This window comes from Echinops telfairi, unplaced genomic scaffold (assembly GCF_000313985.2).
Source record: "Echinops telfairi isolate 266 unplaced genomic scaffold, ASM31398v2 ScPeMD7_9;HRSCAF=40, whole genome shotgun sequence".
In the NCBI taxonomy this organism is placed as follows: domain Eukaryota; kingdom Metazoa; phylum Chordata; class Mammalia; order Afrosoricida; family Tenrecidae; genus Echinops; species Echinops telfairi.
Genome location: NW_022103906.1, coordinates 98,453,323 through 98,469,823, shown reverse-complemented (window position 1 = coordinate 98,469,823; position 16,501 = coordinate 98,453,323). Strand labels below are relative to the sequence as shown.

At 47.1% G+C, this 16,501-nt stretch overlaps 1 protein-coding gene across 5 annotated transcripts in view; it reads left to right on the top strand.

The window, feature by feature from the left end:
* ASAP2 (ArfGAP with SH3 domain, ankyrin repeat and PH domain 2) overlaps positions 1-16,501 on the top strand; it is a 141,907-nt gene that overhangs the window by 20,467 nt on the left and 104,939 nt on the right. For all 5 annotated transcript variants that reach the window (XM_045286633.1, XM_045286631.1, XM_045286632.1 and 2 more), the window contains exon 2: positions 14,594-14,739. In XM_045286633.1, the coding sequence (XP_045142568.1) occupies positions 14,594-14,739 (146 nt within the window). The remainder of the gene's footprint in view (positions 1-14,593; positions 14,740-16,501) is intronic.

Genomic DNA, 16,501 nt, shown 5'->3' with positions numbered 1-16,501 from the left:
CCCCCACACACACACACGATCCTCACCGAGAATGGTCAGCTGTTGTCCCATGAGGATGTGGAGACCATTGTTCTTCCAGGGGCTACTTGTGAGGGGAAGATCCTGGGACCCTCGGCACACAGCAGGCCTCCTTGTCTCCCTCTCAGCTGCTCTTTCCGAGGAGGTGGGTAGGAGCAGAGACGGCCTCTTGTTGAGTCACTTGCTCTGTGGAGTGTGCACAATAAGATTTGGTGGGGTAGAGATTATCTCCTAGGCTGCTAATCACAAGGTCAGCAGTTTGGAACCACCAGCTGTTCTTTGGGAGAAAGATGAGGTTTTGTACTTCCTCAAAGAGTTACAGTCTTGGAAACCCACAGGAGCGGTTGGTTATACCCTGTCCTGTAGGGTCGCTATGAGTCAGAATTGACTTAATGGCAGAGATTGAATTAATAAGATGTAAGGTATGAGAAGGGAAAGATCGTGATATCAGAATGTATATTCCATAAAGTCACTAATTGGCTTGCTTTGCGGACACTTTCTGCCCAGACGTACCACCGAGAGCAACAGGAATTTTTAAAAACTTTTTCTTTGCTTTTATATATTTAAATCTTTTATTGGGGGCTCGTACAACTCTTATCACAATCCATACATCCATTGTGTCAAGCACATTTGTACATTTGTTGCCATCATCATTTTCAACACATTTGCTTTCTGCTTGAGCTCTTGGTATCAGCTCCTCATTTTCCCCCTCCCTCCCTATGCCCCCTCCCTCATGAACCCTTGATAATTTATAAATTATTATTATTTTGTCATATCTTGCCCTCTCCCTGCACCTGCTTTTCTGTTGTCCGTCCCCCAGGGGAAGCATTAAAGAACTAGAGGAAAGTTGTATGTTTCATCGTTGCTACACTGCACCCTGACTGTTTTGTCTCCTCCCTGCGACCCTTCTGTAAGGGGATGTCCAGTTGCCTACAGATGGGTCTTGGGTCCCCAATCTGCACTCCCCCCCCATTCACAATGATTTGATTTTGTGTTCTTTGGTGCTTCAACAGGAGTTTTGTGCAGAGGTGGCTTGGGCTGGATGCAGTGGCTCACACAGACTTGCCTGTTGTTGCTTTGTTGTCGTTAATATAGGACATTGCCGTTTGGGTCTTCAAACTGACATTACTCTGACATTACTAACCCCTCACTAGCTGAACAGAGATCAGATTGGGTGATAACCACAGAACTAGTCATTTCTTGCAAAATGAAAACCAAAGGGAATTCTCCAGGAAAGACTTAAAAATAGATGAATTTTGGAAGTAGGAAGGAACATGGCATCGTGGTAGAGAAAGTAGGGGAAATGGCAAGAGACCCAGCCTCAAGAAGGGAAGCAGTCCCTTTATTTACCTTGAGCAGGAGCTCCGAGGGCTTGTAAAATGGAAAGGGATTTTCTGATAAGCGTGTTTGTAAGTGCTTGTGTCTGGTCAGAGATGATGAAGGTCCGGTATGTGGGTACCAAAAGCTACCCACATAAATCACACAAATGTATCTGGGAGGAACTCAGAGGTGGAGAAAGACAGATGGCTGAATTTATCATCGCCATAGGCACAGAGAGAGCCCAGTGATCTAGTCCGAGCAGCTGGTACTGTAGGCTCTTTTTTATGTTACTTGTTCTTCAAGTGGTTCTCTGATTGTAAAGATTATACAAGCTTCATTTAGAAATTTTGAAAAATTCAGAAAAGCAATAGAACCAAGTCATCCCCTTGGCCAAATCCTGCTATGTAACTGCAGCAGGTGCAGGTGAACTCACGGTCTGAGACACCAGCCCTGATGAAAGCTTTGCTTCTTAAAAGCCTTGTGACCCTGGGCTAGTTATTTACACATGTAAAGCGTGCTGCTTGCGGCCTCATGCTGGCATATGACCTTGGACTGTTAGCTGCTGCGTCCCCTGGTTAGCATCGCGACATAGGTTCCTTCTGTTCTCTTCTGGACATTGTACTTTTTCAAAATTGGGGATTAAACTAAATATGCAGGGGTGTTTATTTGTATTTTTATGTCTTGTATCATTTACTAAATATCCGTAGGAGACAGTTTTACAACCTTACACAGTGCTGCACGTTGTAAATATACTGCAGTGCAATCATTTCTGGATTGTTGGACTTCCAGATATTTCATCTGTTTTTGGATCTACAGAGCCCCAGTTTATTTTGGGTCCTGTGTCACGTTTGTAAGAAAATTTCATGTGTTGATGTTGAGACTGTAGACAGCAGGGCGCACCAGATCCCCAGTTTCAACATGTACAATTCCGTGGAAGGGACGGCGTGCTAGGAGTTGTCCAACCATTCTCTACCTTTATGATTTGTGTCCCCCCCCCCGCCCCCCCCCCAAGATTCCCATCTAATCCTTTGAATCGCCATTGCCATTTTGGTCTCACAAGGAGCATAATGCTAAAAGCAGCCTTTTTCCTTTTTTAAACTAGCTAAGCTACACTACTGTTTGGGTTTATGACTTCATAAGATACTTAGGTTTAAGATTTAAGAATGATCTCGGAGCCATTGTTTCAGGGGTTCATCCATCCTTCAGGCCTACAGGAAGGCTGGAGCCCCAGGAGAGTTCCATTCTGTATTTCCCCCTTTTGATCAGAATTCTTCTATGGAATCTTTGATTAAAACATTCAGTCACGGCCCACGGGTGCCAACCAGATCTCACAGCGGTGCGGGCAGCTGTTGGTCACGGAGGCAGTTAGCCACGGCCCTGTGCTCCTCCTGCCCTTGGTTCTCCTTGCTGTGCTGTTCCGCCGACAGAGGACAGCTGACAAGCTGTACATTGGGTTTTATCTCTGATCACTTCATTTCCTGGATTCTGACAGGTGGGGTAGTTAGGCGACAAGAAAATGCCTTTTAAGGCTTTTGACACCAAGAATACCAACCTGGGAATGAATATCTCACAGTTACTTATTTGGGATGCTAGGAGCCCTGATGATATAGTGGTTATGCATTGGACAGCCAACCTGAAGGCCTTCAGTTCAAAACCACTCTCTTCTCTGAGGGAGAAAGATGAGGCCTTTTACTCCCGTAAAGACATGAAAAAATAATAATTTATAAATATCAAGGGTTTGTAAGGGGGGGGGGTGAGCTGATACCAAGGGCTCAAGTGGAGAGCAAATGTTTTGAGAATGATGATGGCAACAAATGTACAAATGTGCTTGACACAATGGATGTATGTATGGATTGTGATAAGAGTTGTACGAGGCCCCAATAAAATGATTTAAAATAATAATAAAGCTTTTTAAAACTTAAAAAAAGAAGAGTTTCAGAAACCCACAGGCACAGTTGTAAGCCAGACCTATTGGTCGTACGGGTGGAATCAATGTGAGGGCAGTTTTTCCCTGAGTACCGGGGGAAAAGTTCTACAAATGGTCCTCTTCCCTGCCACACTCACGAGTGAGTCCTGTGAAGAAGTGGGATATCTTTGACTTTGATAAAATGCTTTCCCCATGAGATTACATGCCATGTGTTAAATCTGAAGCCAGGTGATGCGTAGGGCTGATAGTTTGCAGTTAAAAAAAATTAATCATGAGCTATGCAGAATTATCTCAACATGAAAATTGTTCGTATTTGGGTCTGCGTCAGCAGCAGCATCTTTACAAAGCCCCTTCTTTGGAGGAGAATATATGTCTCTTCTGTCATGCACCCTTCTGAGAGCTGTCTGTACACGGTTGGGATGTTGGCGTCAGCAGGTGATGCTCCCTAGCCCGGCTGCCATGGTGGATGGCTGTGTGTTGGAGAGCAGAGGGCTGGAAGGCCCTCCCAGCGCCTTCTCTTTCTCCCTGTTTGTTGGCACTTGACGTTTGGTTAGCGGAGCATGTGTTTGACTCCAGGATTGTAATCCGTTTGTCTTGGCCTAGAGCTGGGGACTGTGATCATGTGATAAGCTAACAAATTGTAAGGCGAGCACTGGGTGGAGAGTGAGGGAATGAACTGGAGCAAGTCACCACCATGCTGAGCTCTGACATCCTTCTCTGGAAAAAGGTTGCTTTCTGGACGGGTCACTTCAGTATGTGGAAAAGACATAGAGTAAAGTGGGCATGGGTGGGCCTGAGGAGGGTGGGACACTGAGACCTATGCTGCCTGGGCTGGTTTTGAATCAAAAGTTCATTGTTGGCAGGGGCTTTAGGACAGAGAAAGCATTAACCCTCTCTGAACTCATGGGCTTCTATGATCTGCCCTTGCAGTCTGGATACCTTCCTGTCTGGAAAGTTCCCGTGCCCAGGATGTTGTCTGACGGAGTGAAGGCCACGAGCGAGTGGATTAGTGTGTCTTCCTAGAAACACTTTTGGCAGTTACCATGATTGTATTTGACTTCACTCACTCACTGCCATCGAGTCAATCACAACTCATAATGACCCGACAGGACAGGGTAAAACTGCCCCTGTGGGTTTCTGAGGCTGTCAATCTTTATAGGAGTAGAAAGCCACACATCTTTCTCCCCTTGCAGCATTTGGTGGGTTCAAACTGCTGGCCTGTGGTTAGCAGCCAGCACATAGCCCACTGCACCATCAGGGATCCTTGGATTCTACTTATTCTCTTCCTTTTGCAGTGCGGCGGCAGTGGCTCCCTTCCTTGCCGTGTTGTGGCCCCCACTGTCGGAGCTGTCCCTGCACGTGTGGTCTATGGACCAATCATACAAATGTTGCCTCTGCTTATGGTAGGAGCCCTGGTGGCCTAGTAGATACGCGTTGAGATGCTAACTATACAACCTCAGCAGTTTGAAACCACTGGCCGCTCCTTAGGAGAAAGATGGGGTTTCTGTTCCTGTGAACAGTTACTGGTCCTGGAAGCCCACAGGGCAGTTCTTCCCTGCCCTATAGGGTGGCTGTGAGTTGGCATCAGCTTGACGACAGTGTTTTGTTTTAAATAATAAACATCAACTAAAAAGGATATTAACAAAAGCTAATCTATACTTCCAAGTTTACTATGTACACATATTGCTGGCCTCATAATAGATTTTTCTCTGAGCGCCTTTCCCTCTGCCTCTTTGTGTGTTGTGCAGTGACGTGTGGGGTAATGGGTGGGGGAAGAGGTTAGAATAGCAAGAAGAGGGGTCTCATTTTGACATTGTCTCAGTGACTCTGATTCTAGTTTTAAAAGGGCACTCCCAGATTCTTGGATTTGGATCATCTAAAAGATCCGAATTTAGAGGTACTTGAGCCAGGGGGAGGTGAGAGAGAGAGCGAGAGCTCTTTTTAGAACTGTTTTGGAAATCCTGTAAATAAAAACTGATAGGCACAGTTTGGGTTGTTTCCAGAAACTTTATTCCCAAGCTGTCTATTTTGGGTTTCTATTTTAATTTTGTTTTGGGGGAAAAGGGGAGGGAAGGCCCTCAATTCTTCTCTAGGAGGAAAGTCTCGAGAGGGGTGGGAGATTTAGGATAGTGGGTCAGTCAGTTAACATGCATTTATGGAAAGGGTTGTTTTTATTCCGGGCCACCAGGCTAGGTATTACAGGAGGAAGGGAGACATAGAACTTAGGTTTGTATCAAGAAGCTTCAGGTTCATTTGCAGATTGAGAAATATTTGTTTAAAAATCCAAACTAACCCAGCTCTAGTTTACTGAAGAAGGGAGGTTGGCAAATCAATAATGGCTGCAGTGGATAAAAGCAGCGTAAATGTAAACTTGTGAACTCACTAGCATCCTACGAAAAGTGAAAACAACCGGTTGATCACCGTTGAGGTTATTGGGGGATCTGTACACTATTTTGAAGATCGACCACACCTTGCTGTGCCAGAGAGTACATTGAGGAGCCTCGAAGGAGGGATCACAAGTAGTTCCTATGTCTTGGTCCCAGACTGAGTCTTTGGTTGTATGCTTCCTCTCTGCTGCACTGACAGGCTGCTAATGAAGAGAAAGCGGACTCCCCTTCCTCAGGTTCCCACAGGCTGAGGGGCACCCTCAAAGTGAGCAGAAATTGTCGTGTTTGATTCATGTTCTGCCTCTTACCAACTGTACGGTTTTGGTAATGGTGGCTCCTTGGTGAAATTCTCTCCTTCCGTTCTGACTGTGCAACCACCTGGATGCCATTGCTCGTTGCTGTGATTTGGAACAAGCTTCAGGGGAGCTTCCAGAATAAGGAACTCCATTAGGATAGAAGGTCAGTCAGTGAGAACCTTACATCCACACCTCATCATGGATGCTGGGGAGGGACGGTCTAGACATGGGGTCACCATGAGACTAGATGACTTCATGGCCACAAGAACAAGAGTAAGCATTGAATGTATGCTAATTGTCTTTCCCTTCCCATTCCGTGCTCACTGAGAGAAGATAGGGGGACGATGAGCTTTCTGTCGGCTCCTGCTCACGGTTGGACTTCTACATCCATATTCCCTCAATAGCACCATGAAGGAAACCAAGTGCCCATAGCCTGTGCACCTTGCTGTGCAGCCTGGGGAAGCCTGAGGGCAGTGCTTGTGGGAAAGGCTTCACAGGGCTGGAGTAGCAGTGCTTGTGGGAAAGGCTTCACAGGGCTGGAGTAGCAGTGCTTGTGGGAAAGGCTTCACAGGGCTGGAGTCTGCATTCCTTGGTTTAACTAACCCATCTGACACTGGTTTGTGCTGTCAGCTCCTGTTAGGAGTGATTTGTGTCTCCCAGAAAAATGTGTAGTCAATGCTAACCCTGTGCCTGTGATTATAATCAAATGTGAGGATGGATTTTCTTGGCATATGAATGTGGCAAGGCAAGTGTCCAGTGTCTTTTGAGTTGACTTCTGTTGAGATATTAAGGAGATGAAGCAAGCAATGGGGGAGACACATGGCTATTGTCCAGGAGCACAAGGACCAAAGAGACAAAGACCTGCTTGCACAGCCGACAGAGAAAAGCTGTACCCTGGAGCCAGCACCGGGAGTTTGTACTTCTGGCATCTAAACCATTAGGAAGTAAATGGATTCCGGTGGAGCTCTCATTCGTGCTGCTGTTACAGCAGCAGTAGATAACGGAGAATTTGGTGCCAGAAGAATGGGGGCTCTTCCACAAATACCTACAGTCTGGAAGTTGTTTTGGAACTGGGTAATGGGTGACAGGTAGAAGTGTTTTAAGGTGGCTAGAGTAAAAGTTTGGATTGCCTTGAAGAATGTTTGTCAAATTCTGAATGTGGAAGGCAGTTTCGGTGAGAGCTAAGAAGGAGGTGATGAGAGCCTGAGAACTCTTAGAGAATCGTCTTCGAGAACGGGTGTGCACGTGGCTCCAGCAGCAGAACTTCTGGCGAGGTTTTACAAGACGAACATGTGATTGGACAGTGAAGAAGGGAGAGATTTTTCATGCAGTGGCAAAGACTGAATATGTTCAAATGTTGGTAGAACATTTGAAGGTAGAACTCATTTGTGAAGAACTTGGGTGTCTTGGCTGGTGGGATTTCTAAGTAAGCCCGTCAAGGAGGGACCACGTGAGTCCTCCATGCCCCTCACAGGAGAATGCTAGAGCAAAGAGATGCACTCGAAAATGAGCTGTGCAAAATGGAAACACAACTTGACACATTTGGAAAATGCTGTTGTACAAACCTAAGGGCACATGCCCTGGCGTGTTCATCAAGGCTGTGCTACACAGTCTTCTGTTAAAGAGACTACGCCTGTGACCATCGAGTCTCACCCACCACCACAATAGAAAACCAGTCCTCTTAGACTGAAGGGGACCGAGGAAAAGAACACCATCTGCTCTTGGAATTCTACAGGCAGGTAACTGGCCTGAGAAGCCACACCTGTAGTCTTCCGAGAAAGGAAGACCCTCTCTGAAGCAGGTGGAGATCAGCAGGCCTGTTGGAAGGAGCACAGGAAGCAGGCCCTTCTGGGTGTCAAAGGGCGTGTCTAAGGCAGCAGTTCGCAACCCCTTTGGGGGGGCCAAAGGATCCTTTCACAGGGGTCGCCCAATTCATAATAGTAGCAAAATTACACTGATGAAGTAGCAACGAATATAATTTTATGGTTGGGCGAGTCACCACAACATGAGCTGTATTAAAGGGTTGCAGCACTAGCAAGGTTGAGAACCACTGGTCTAAGGTCTCTTGGATCTCAAAAGCCACACAGCATCAGAGGTTCCAAAGGGTTAGATCTTTGCCAATTTGCTTCTGGAGGATGGGGCTTCGGTTAAGGCGCACCAGGGAGATGGAGCTACTGCCCAAAGTTGGCGGGACAGAGCTGCCATATTTTAAGGACAAAAGAATGGGGCCTGTCCAGGGCCAGATGGCTTCACAGCAGAATTCTACCAAGCATTCAGGAAAGAGTTGACACCGATCCTCCGCAAAGTATTCCATAACATAGAGGAGGATGGCAAACTCCCAGACTCATTTTACGAAGCCAGCATTACTTTGATACCCAAACAGGGCAAAGACCCCACAGGTATAGAGAATTACAGGCCAATGTCTCTAATGAACATAGATGCAAAAATCCTTAACAAAATATTGGCCATTAGAATACAAAAGTATACTGTATAAAACATATCATTCACCACGACCAGGTAGGGTTTATCCCAGGGATGCAGGGATGGTTTAACATCCGAAAATCCATCAATATTATACACCACATCGAGAAGAAGAAGGGTAAAAACCATGTGATAATATCCATAGATGCAGAAAAAGCATTTGACAACATCCAACACCCATTCCAAGCCTGTGTAAACATGAAGTGTTGAAGGGATCAGGTAGCAGACACCAAAGAACAAAAACCATCATTGTGTGACCACCTTCCCCACATAAACGCTGAAGACGAATGTGTGCATAAGTAAGTGTGGTGAAGAAGGCTGATGGTGCCCAGCTATCGAGAGATATAGCATCTGGGGTCTTAAAGGCTTGAAAGTAAACAAGCAGCCATCTAGCCCAGAAGCAACAAAGTCCACATGGAAGCAGCACACCAACATGTGTGATCATTAAGGGCCAAGGGGACCAGGTTTCAAGCACCAAAGATGGGGTGGGGGTGGGGAATCATATCATCGTGAATGAGGGGAGCTTGTAATGGGGACCCAATGCCCATCTGTAGACACATGGACAGCCCTTGCAGAGGGGTAGTGGGGAGGAGATGAGTCGCTCAGGGTTCAGTGTAGCAATAATGAAACTCACAACCTTCCGCTAGTTCTTAAACGCTTCCTCTCCCCAACTACCATGTTCCCAATTCTGCCTTGCAAACCTGATTAGACCAGAGGATGCACAGTGGTGCAGATGGGAACTGGAAATACAAGAAATCCAGGACAGATGAACCCCTCAGGACCAGAGGTGACAGTGGCGATACCGGGAGGGAGGGGGTGGGTAGAAAGGGGGAATTGATCACAAGGATCTACATATAACCTCCTCTCTGGGGGATGGGCAACAGAAAAGTGGGTGAAGGGAGACCCCGGGCAGTGTAAGATATGATAAAATAATAATAATTTATAAATTATCAAGAGTTCATGAGGGAGTGGGAAGCGGGGATTGAGGGGGTGGGGGTAAACGAGGAGCTGATTCCAGGAGTCCAAGCGGAAAGCGAATTTTGAGAATGATGAGGGCAACGGATGTATAAGTGTGCTTTACACAATTGATGTATGTATGGATTGTGATAAGAGTTGTATGGGCCCCAATAAAATGATTTAAAAAAAGAATGGGGCCTGGCCATGCCCTGCGGGGATGGGGTTGCAACTCAAATGGACTAGTAGAAGTAGAATGGGGTTGCCGAAAGCTGAGGGAGCATTGTGCCTGTCCCAGAGGGGGTCTGGGAAGTGTGGCTGAAGCTCAAGGTCAAAGCTCTCTGCACCCAGAATCCAGAAAGTGTAATTTGTTCCCCTGGATTTTGGGTTTGTTGGGTGTCTTGCTATCTCTTTTTCTCTTCCCAATCTTTCCCATTTGTAGTAGAAATGTCTACCTTGCACTTCTTCGACCATTGTACTCTGGAAAGCAGAGGATGTGTTTGTTAGATTTCACAGGTTCACAGAAGAAAGATTTTGCCCCAGAGAATGGACTGTATCTAATATCTCACTCATACTTGATTCAGATGATTCAGAGGATGAGATTTTTGAACTTGGAGTTTACTTAATACTTTTGGGGTGATGTGGGGTTGAATGTATTTTGCATATGCCAAGGACGTGTACTGTATTGTAGTTATGTATTAAAAGACCTAAGCTCGATGTCGGTGGTTATAATTTTATTTGAAAATGAGTTGTCTTTGTTATATGAAAGAGGCAGGGTTAGTATACGGCGGTCTTAAGCTAATCTCTTGAGATTGACTAAGCAAGTTAAAGACAGAGAGATGAGGGGAGATACCTGCCCAGCAATATGAAGACTCCCATGGAAGTAGAGCCTCAGAAAAGACAGGGCCTTGCTTCCAGATTCGACAGAGAGCACCCTTCCTTGCAGAGCTGTCACCCTGACTGCGGTCTTCTCGCTTCTCAAGCTGTAAGGAAAAAATGTGTTTGCTAAAGTCACCCAGTGTTTGCTACTTCTGAGAGCATAGAATTAATAACTACAAACCGCACTGGAAATGCCTGTGTCTTGACCACCAATTTTGAAAACTTGTTATAAAATACTACGTAGTTTGAAAGGAACTGCCCTGTAGTTTCATCCATGTTCTAGAATTATAAATAGAGCCAGATAGAAAGAATTACTGATCCATTTATGAAGTACAGTTTTAAAAATCTAAAAGTTAGGTACTGTTTGTTCTGGTAAAGTAAGCTACTTTCGGCTGGAAGAAAGATGCACCAATGTTGTATGATAAAAGAAAAATGAACTTTTGTGGGGTTTTTTTGTGACATGGTTGAATTGCTTCATATGACTCCTCTATCCATAGACTTTGTAACTCTTCAATTAGGTAGCAGCATGCACATAGGAACTCTTTCGTGGGAGTGGTCAGATTTGCCATTCCACTGGGTATAAAGTAAACCATCTCAGGAGTAAGAACGAAGAATTTCACTACCCCCAAGACAGAAGAGCACGAGTGGACTGAGCCCAAAACTGATGATGGAAGAAGAGCCACCAAAGGCCACAGCACTGAGACCACAGACAGCGGCAGCTTCCTGGCTCACAGAATGAGTACAACTGAGTCCCTACTGGCAGGAGGCTGGCAAGCAGAGTGGGGTACCCTTTGGACGTTTATCAGTGCTACAGGAGCTTTGTAACACTTGCCCAAGCAGAGCAGAGTTCAAGGAGCCAGAAAAGAGGGGAGTGGGAGAGAAGGGGAGGGCACCTGCCAGCACAGCTCAAAAGAGGCACTGTAGATAAAAGAACTGTATCCTTAATATTTCTGATCCTGTCTTGTAACCTGTTAGCTTTTCTAATAAACCTCATAATTAGGAGTATTGTCTGTAGCCACTGCCAGGGATTTGCCAGGGGAGAGTGCCATGGGAGGGGCAGTAGGTAGCAGACGAGGGTAAAATAAGTTGGAGGGTGTAGATGTGTCTGAACTCAGCTTTATTGGAATCATCCTTGGGTGTGTATGGAGTTTGAGTCTCCCTCCCCCTTGTGAAGTCAGAGAAGAGCAGACAGCCTCCATTGCCATGTTTGCAGTTTTAGACAGACTTGAGCTTCACACCCAACTCTACTGCTTTGTAACTGTTTCCCAAGGACAAGTTATTCTCTTCAAGCCTCAATGTCCTTTCATCAGTATGAGAAATAGTACATGCCTTGCAAAATCATCACCAAGTGCAGAGACAATCATGTAGTGTGTGCTCCAGATCCCTGGTCACCGTCACTACTGATATATTTGTTAATGCTATTGGGTATGTGCTGCTTGAGTACCCTACCTGTGTTAGTCTGGGTACATTTGAGGAACAAATCCACAGAAACTAATGTATAAGAAAGAGTTTTATATTAAGGGTAAGTGCACATCAAGAAAACATCCCAACCCAGTGCTGTCCCAGCCCACAAGCCCAACATTAGCCCATATGTCTGACACTAATATACAAAGTCCTCCTCCATCTCACAAAACACACACTGTGACGCCGACTGCAGGAGGAAAGCCGAATCAGTGAATGTGTAAGCATCTCAGCGCTGGCAGGGGTCTCCACTCGGCTGCTCCAGCACCCAGGGCTCCATCGGGGTAGGTCCATGCGGCTTCTCCTCGGGGATGTCTTGCAGGAAGTGAGCCTTGCCAGCTGAAGCAGCTAAGGCAGCTGCACCCTGTTCCAACCATCACAAAGCAAGAGACCCAAGAACTAGAAAGGCGAAGCTCTCAGAGCTCCACCTTTCAATTAACCCCACATGTGTTTATCAGCCAGGTTAGCACAATAAACTTTAACTAACTCACTACCCTTACTCTTTAATTCCAGCTGTGTTGGCATCTGTATTAGACCAGGTTGACTAGAGAAACAAACCCAAGGACACTCATGTATAAGTAGGAGCTTTATACCAAGAAGTAATTGTGTATCAGGAAAACTTCCCAGCCCAACTCAAGTCCTTAAGTCCAATACTAGCCCATAAGTCCCCCTTCAGACTCACTCACACAGCCACATGCAATGATACAGAATGCAGGAACATCACCAGGTGAAGTCTTATGGATCCAATAGTGGGGGATGCCTCTCCAGGGCTTGCACAGGTCTCAGCGTGGCTCATTGGCATGAAGGTGAAGCAGAGAGAGAGGGGCCGGGGAAAGGTTCCCAAGACCCTCCTTATGAGGAGGTCATGTCCACAAGGAGGCACCATCAGGCTGTGACCTGATTGACAGGCTAGACTCCACCCCTGCACTTCAAGTTGACACGAAATTATGTAACTGCCACAGTATGTAAACATTGATCTTTTTGTAGCCAAGACTGCAGGAGATCCCAGTGAGGGCACATGGTCATACAGGTCTACCAGCAGAGGTAGGACTAGAACCCATATCACTGAGGGCTCTGTCTCCTGTGGATCGTTGTGTATACACACGTGCTTGGGTTTTAGTTCGATTGTGTTTGTTGGATGACACTCTCCAAAAAGCATTCAATTTATCTAGAACACTCACACTTTTTTTGTTGTTAACTGTTTGTTTTCTGGATCAATAAAGGGACAGTAAATATGAGTTTCTCTGTTGTTTACTAGATTCAATAGGAATCCCCTGAGGGACTCCAATGGCACTGAAGGTCAAGGGCAGAGCACGTCCCCAGTTGGATGCTGGCACACCATCCATATACCACGGTCAAAGATTGCCTTCCAAAAGCATGTTTCATGCGTGTGTCCCGGTTGTCAGGTCCAGCACAGGCAGCGGCATTTGGTGACCATGGTTTTATTTTCCTGAGTTAAGAACCTGTGCGCCTCAGGGGGGCTGTCAGGACCTGCTGCTCAGGAGGGGCTCTGCCACACCAAGACTTTCTCTGTAAGGTGGGCAGACACATGCAGGGCGACGTCTGCCTGCTTTGTCGTTTCTGTCCAGCATTGGGCTCCATTCCTACTGGAAATGGTGAAGAAATAAAAACAGGAGGTATCTATGCAAGCAGAAGTCATTTCATTGTAGATTCATTTGAAAATTCCTAACCTAGTCAGGGAGGGCTCAGTCTCACCAGCTTACCAGAGCAGTGGTCCCCACCTCTGTGTCTGCGTTAGCTCTGAGAGGAGATTCTCCAGCTTCCGTGGTTACAGATCCATGTATGGTTTCGATTTCCAACAGGGAGGAAGAACCACTGGGTGAGAGCACGAGAACCCAGGACTTCACTTTCTGGGGTGTTACTCTGAAGCCTCATGACAGTAAAATGGCATCAGGTGGATGTCCAGGGGGGTTGTCTTTTCTCTTCAAGCAATATGTATAGTGTGCATCTTATGTTTCAGGCACCAGTACGAATGCACCTTAATCCGTATCCCCTAAGAGGATGCCCTGGGTAGGTAATGCAAACAGCTAAGCCCTTGACTACCGAGCAGAAGGTAGGCTGTTCAAACCCACCAAGAGGCATCCCAGAAGAAAGGCTTACTGGTCTGCTTCCAAGAGATCACAGTCCTGAAATTCCAACAGACATGGGATTGCAGTGAGTCAGAGCTGCTGGGTACCTGGTGCCCTTCAAGATCTCCCGATGTCCCGAGGGGCACACGTTCCAGACAGCTGCACCGTTATACTGCAATGTGCAAGGGTAGCGGGCATAGCCAGGTGGCTAGGGCCTCAGTGGGTGTTTGGAAAGGTGAGTCTGCAGGGTGGTGCAGGGGAGTCAGGAAGGGGAGGGTGGAGGCCGTGCCAGGCGCAGATGCATGGAGGCTCTGCACTGAGGAAAGACCACTGTTCAGAAACGAGGGTAGCTGTGGCTTCTGGCCTGGAACGGGAGTTTCACGCTGCAGGGGGTGGAAAGCGGGATGCCTGTGCAGATTCTGGAAGAGGATGGAGTCTCTTAACCCAAATGTGACTTCTGCCACCATTTGAGCTCATGAGAAGTCACAGATGGCAAGGCACCATTGGGGTACCCTTGGCCATCTCCTGTGGTGTTGTGAAAACTCTCCACTGGCACGAGAACACCTCCCTCCCCCCTTGCTCACCAGGCTGATTCTCTGGGGTCTGTTACTGGCACAATGGGTTACTGGTGAGACACCAAGGTGATTTCTGGTCATGGACGTCTCTCAAGTTGTCTCCTGCTCCTGTGTTCTGCTTTGTTCACCACTCAGGACCCTAGTGGGGAGTGGGGTGCTGTGCTTGCTCCCCGTGCTCACGGCGCCTCTCCCGTTGCTCTCGTAGCTCACGTGGAGAATGAAGAGCAGTACACCCAAGCGCTGGAGAAGTTCGGCGGCAACTGTGTGTGCAGAGACGACCCGGACTTGGGGAGCGCCTTCCTCAAGTTCTCTGTGTTTACCAAGGAGCTGACCGCGCTTTTCAAAAATCTGGTGAGTGGGGGTGGGGGGGCATGTGTGGTGTGTGTAGAGCTGTGGTTAACCTGTGAAATGCCCACCGTTACCATGACTTTGCATGAAAAGGTAGCTCAGTAGAGGATAATTAACAGGTGTTTCATAAACTAGAAATAAATTGTTTCATACCTCACATGGTACCTAAAAGGTTCTTGCACTTTCTATACAGATTGGGCCACTTTGTTGTGAATTGTATTCTCATAGGACTCTGAAAATTAAACCTGGTGTTTTCATGTGCCAGCCGTGAGACAGATGGATAAGTAGCCTTGTCTTCTTCAGAGCCTCTAACTTCCACTTTCAATAGTTTCTGAGCTGTGGAGAAGAGCCCTGGGTTTCTGGTAATTACAGTAAGCATTTCGGCCTATGATATTTAATAAATGTGCTTCAGGCTCATCTCACACAGTAAGGTAACCTATAATCAGAGCACAGAAATTACTGTGAATATTTACAGGGCTTGCATGCTCCCAAATGTGCAGCCTACACAGAGCAAGGCCGACAGAGGTAAGCCTTCCTTTTTATGCAAGCAGAGTGTGGCGCCCGCTGTTCATTGCCTGAGGAAGGTGCTTAGTAACCTTGGGTGAACTGAGGTCTTTCTTGCCCTTGGCCTGCCCAATGCTGTCCTCAGTGTGGGACCAGAATTTGGAAGAAGCAGGCTGCCCCAGGGAGCTGCTTGTGACCCTGCCCGCCCGGGTGATTTCCTCCACGGCAGCCTGTGCACTGGGGATCTTCCTGGCCTCATCTTCCTCTTTCTTTCCCCAGCTTCTAAAGGTCAGAGAAGACAGGAAACCCTAAAGAATGCTTTCTCTGTGGGCACAAACAGCAGTGCTTTTTTTCCTTTTCCATTTCTCCTGCCAGGAAGCTCATACAAATGAACACATACCTCGTGGGTCTTGATGGGGTGATGGTGGTGGGATTGTCAGCCTGGCCTTAGAAGGGCCGGGTAGGAAAGGGCACAATGTATGAGTTAATGACCAGAGGAAGAGGGAGGGGCAGGGTTTTGAAGGCTTGGAGTTGCTCCCTCTATGATTCACCCACACACATTTCAGATGCAAATGGTGCAGACACAGTGGCTGTGCTTGTGTTTGCACTCGATCGATTAGAGGCTGGAGTTTGAGGTGGTGGTGGAAGAGTTCACAAGACATTTCTTATTCCCCAAACCAGAGGACAGCCTGCGTAATGAGTGGTGGACCCCAGGCTTCCTCCTCAACTTCAGTCCCAAAATATCAGCAGACTGTCTATGAAATGCTCGACACCGGGTCAAAGGAGATGGACTTGGTGGTTCCCCCCCATTCCGAGACATGGAGCACACCCTGGACAAAGATACCGATAGATGCTGACATGCATGGCTCCTGCAGTGAGAACAGGCCTGCTTCCTGCCCAGCTGTGCAGCTGCCCCTTCCAGGCACGCCAAGCGGGCGCTCTGGCTTGTTAGTGCCTCGCTTTCAATAGGAATGAACGAGAGAGACTGAAAGAGCAGAACAGACGGGAGGGGCGGGGGAGGGGCACGGCCGAGAAGGCAAAGAATGGAAGAAAACGTTAAAGAAACTGTTGTTTAATTCCAACAAGGATTTGGAAGAGACGTAAGGAGACAAGGAGAGCGGGATAGTTTGTCTTTAGAGACGGGAGTGGGGGAAGGGCAGTGTGGCTTGTAATTCCACCTAAGACAGTGTGGATGGTAATTCTCCCTTAGAAGGGTTGGAGTAAAAAAAAAATCTCTCAGAACACAGGACAAAGGGTGGAG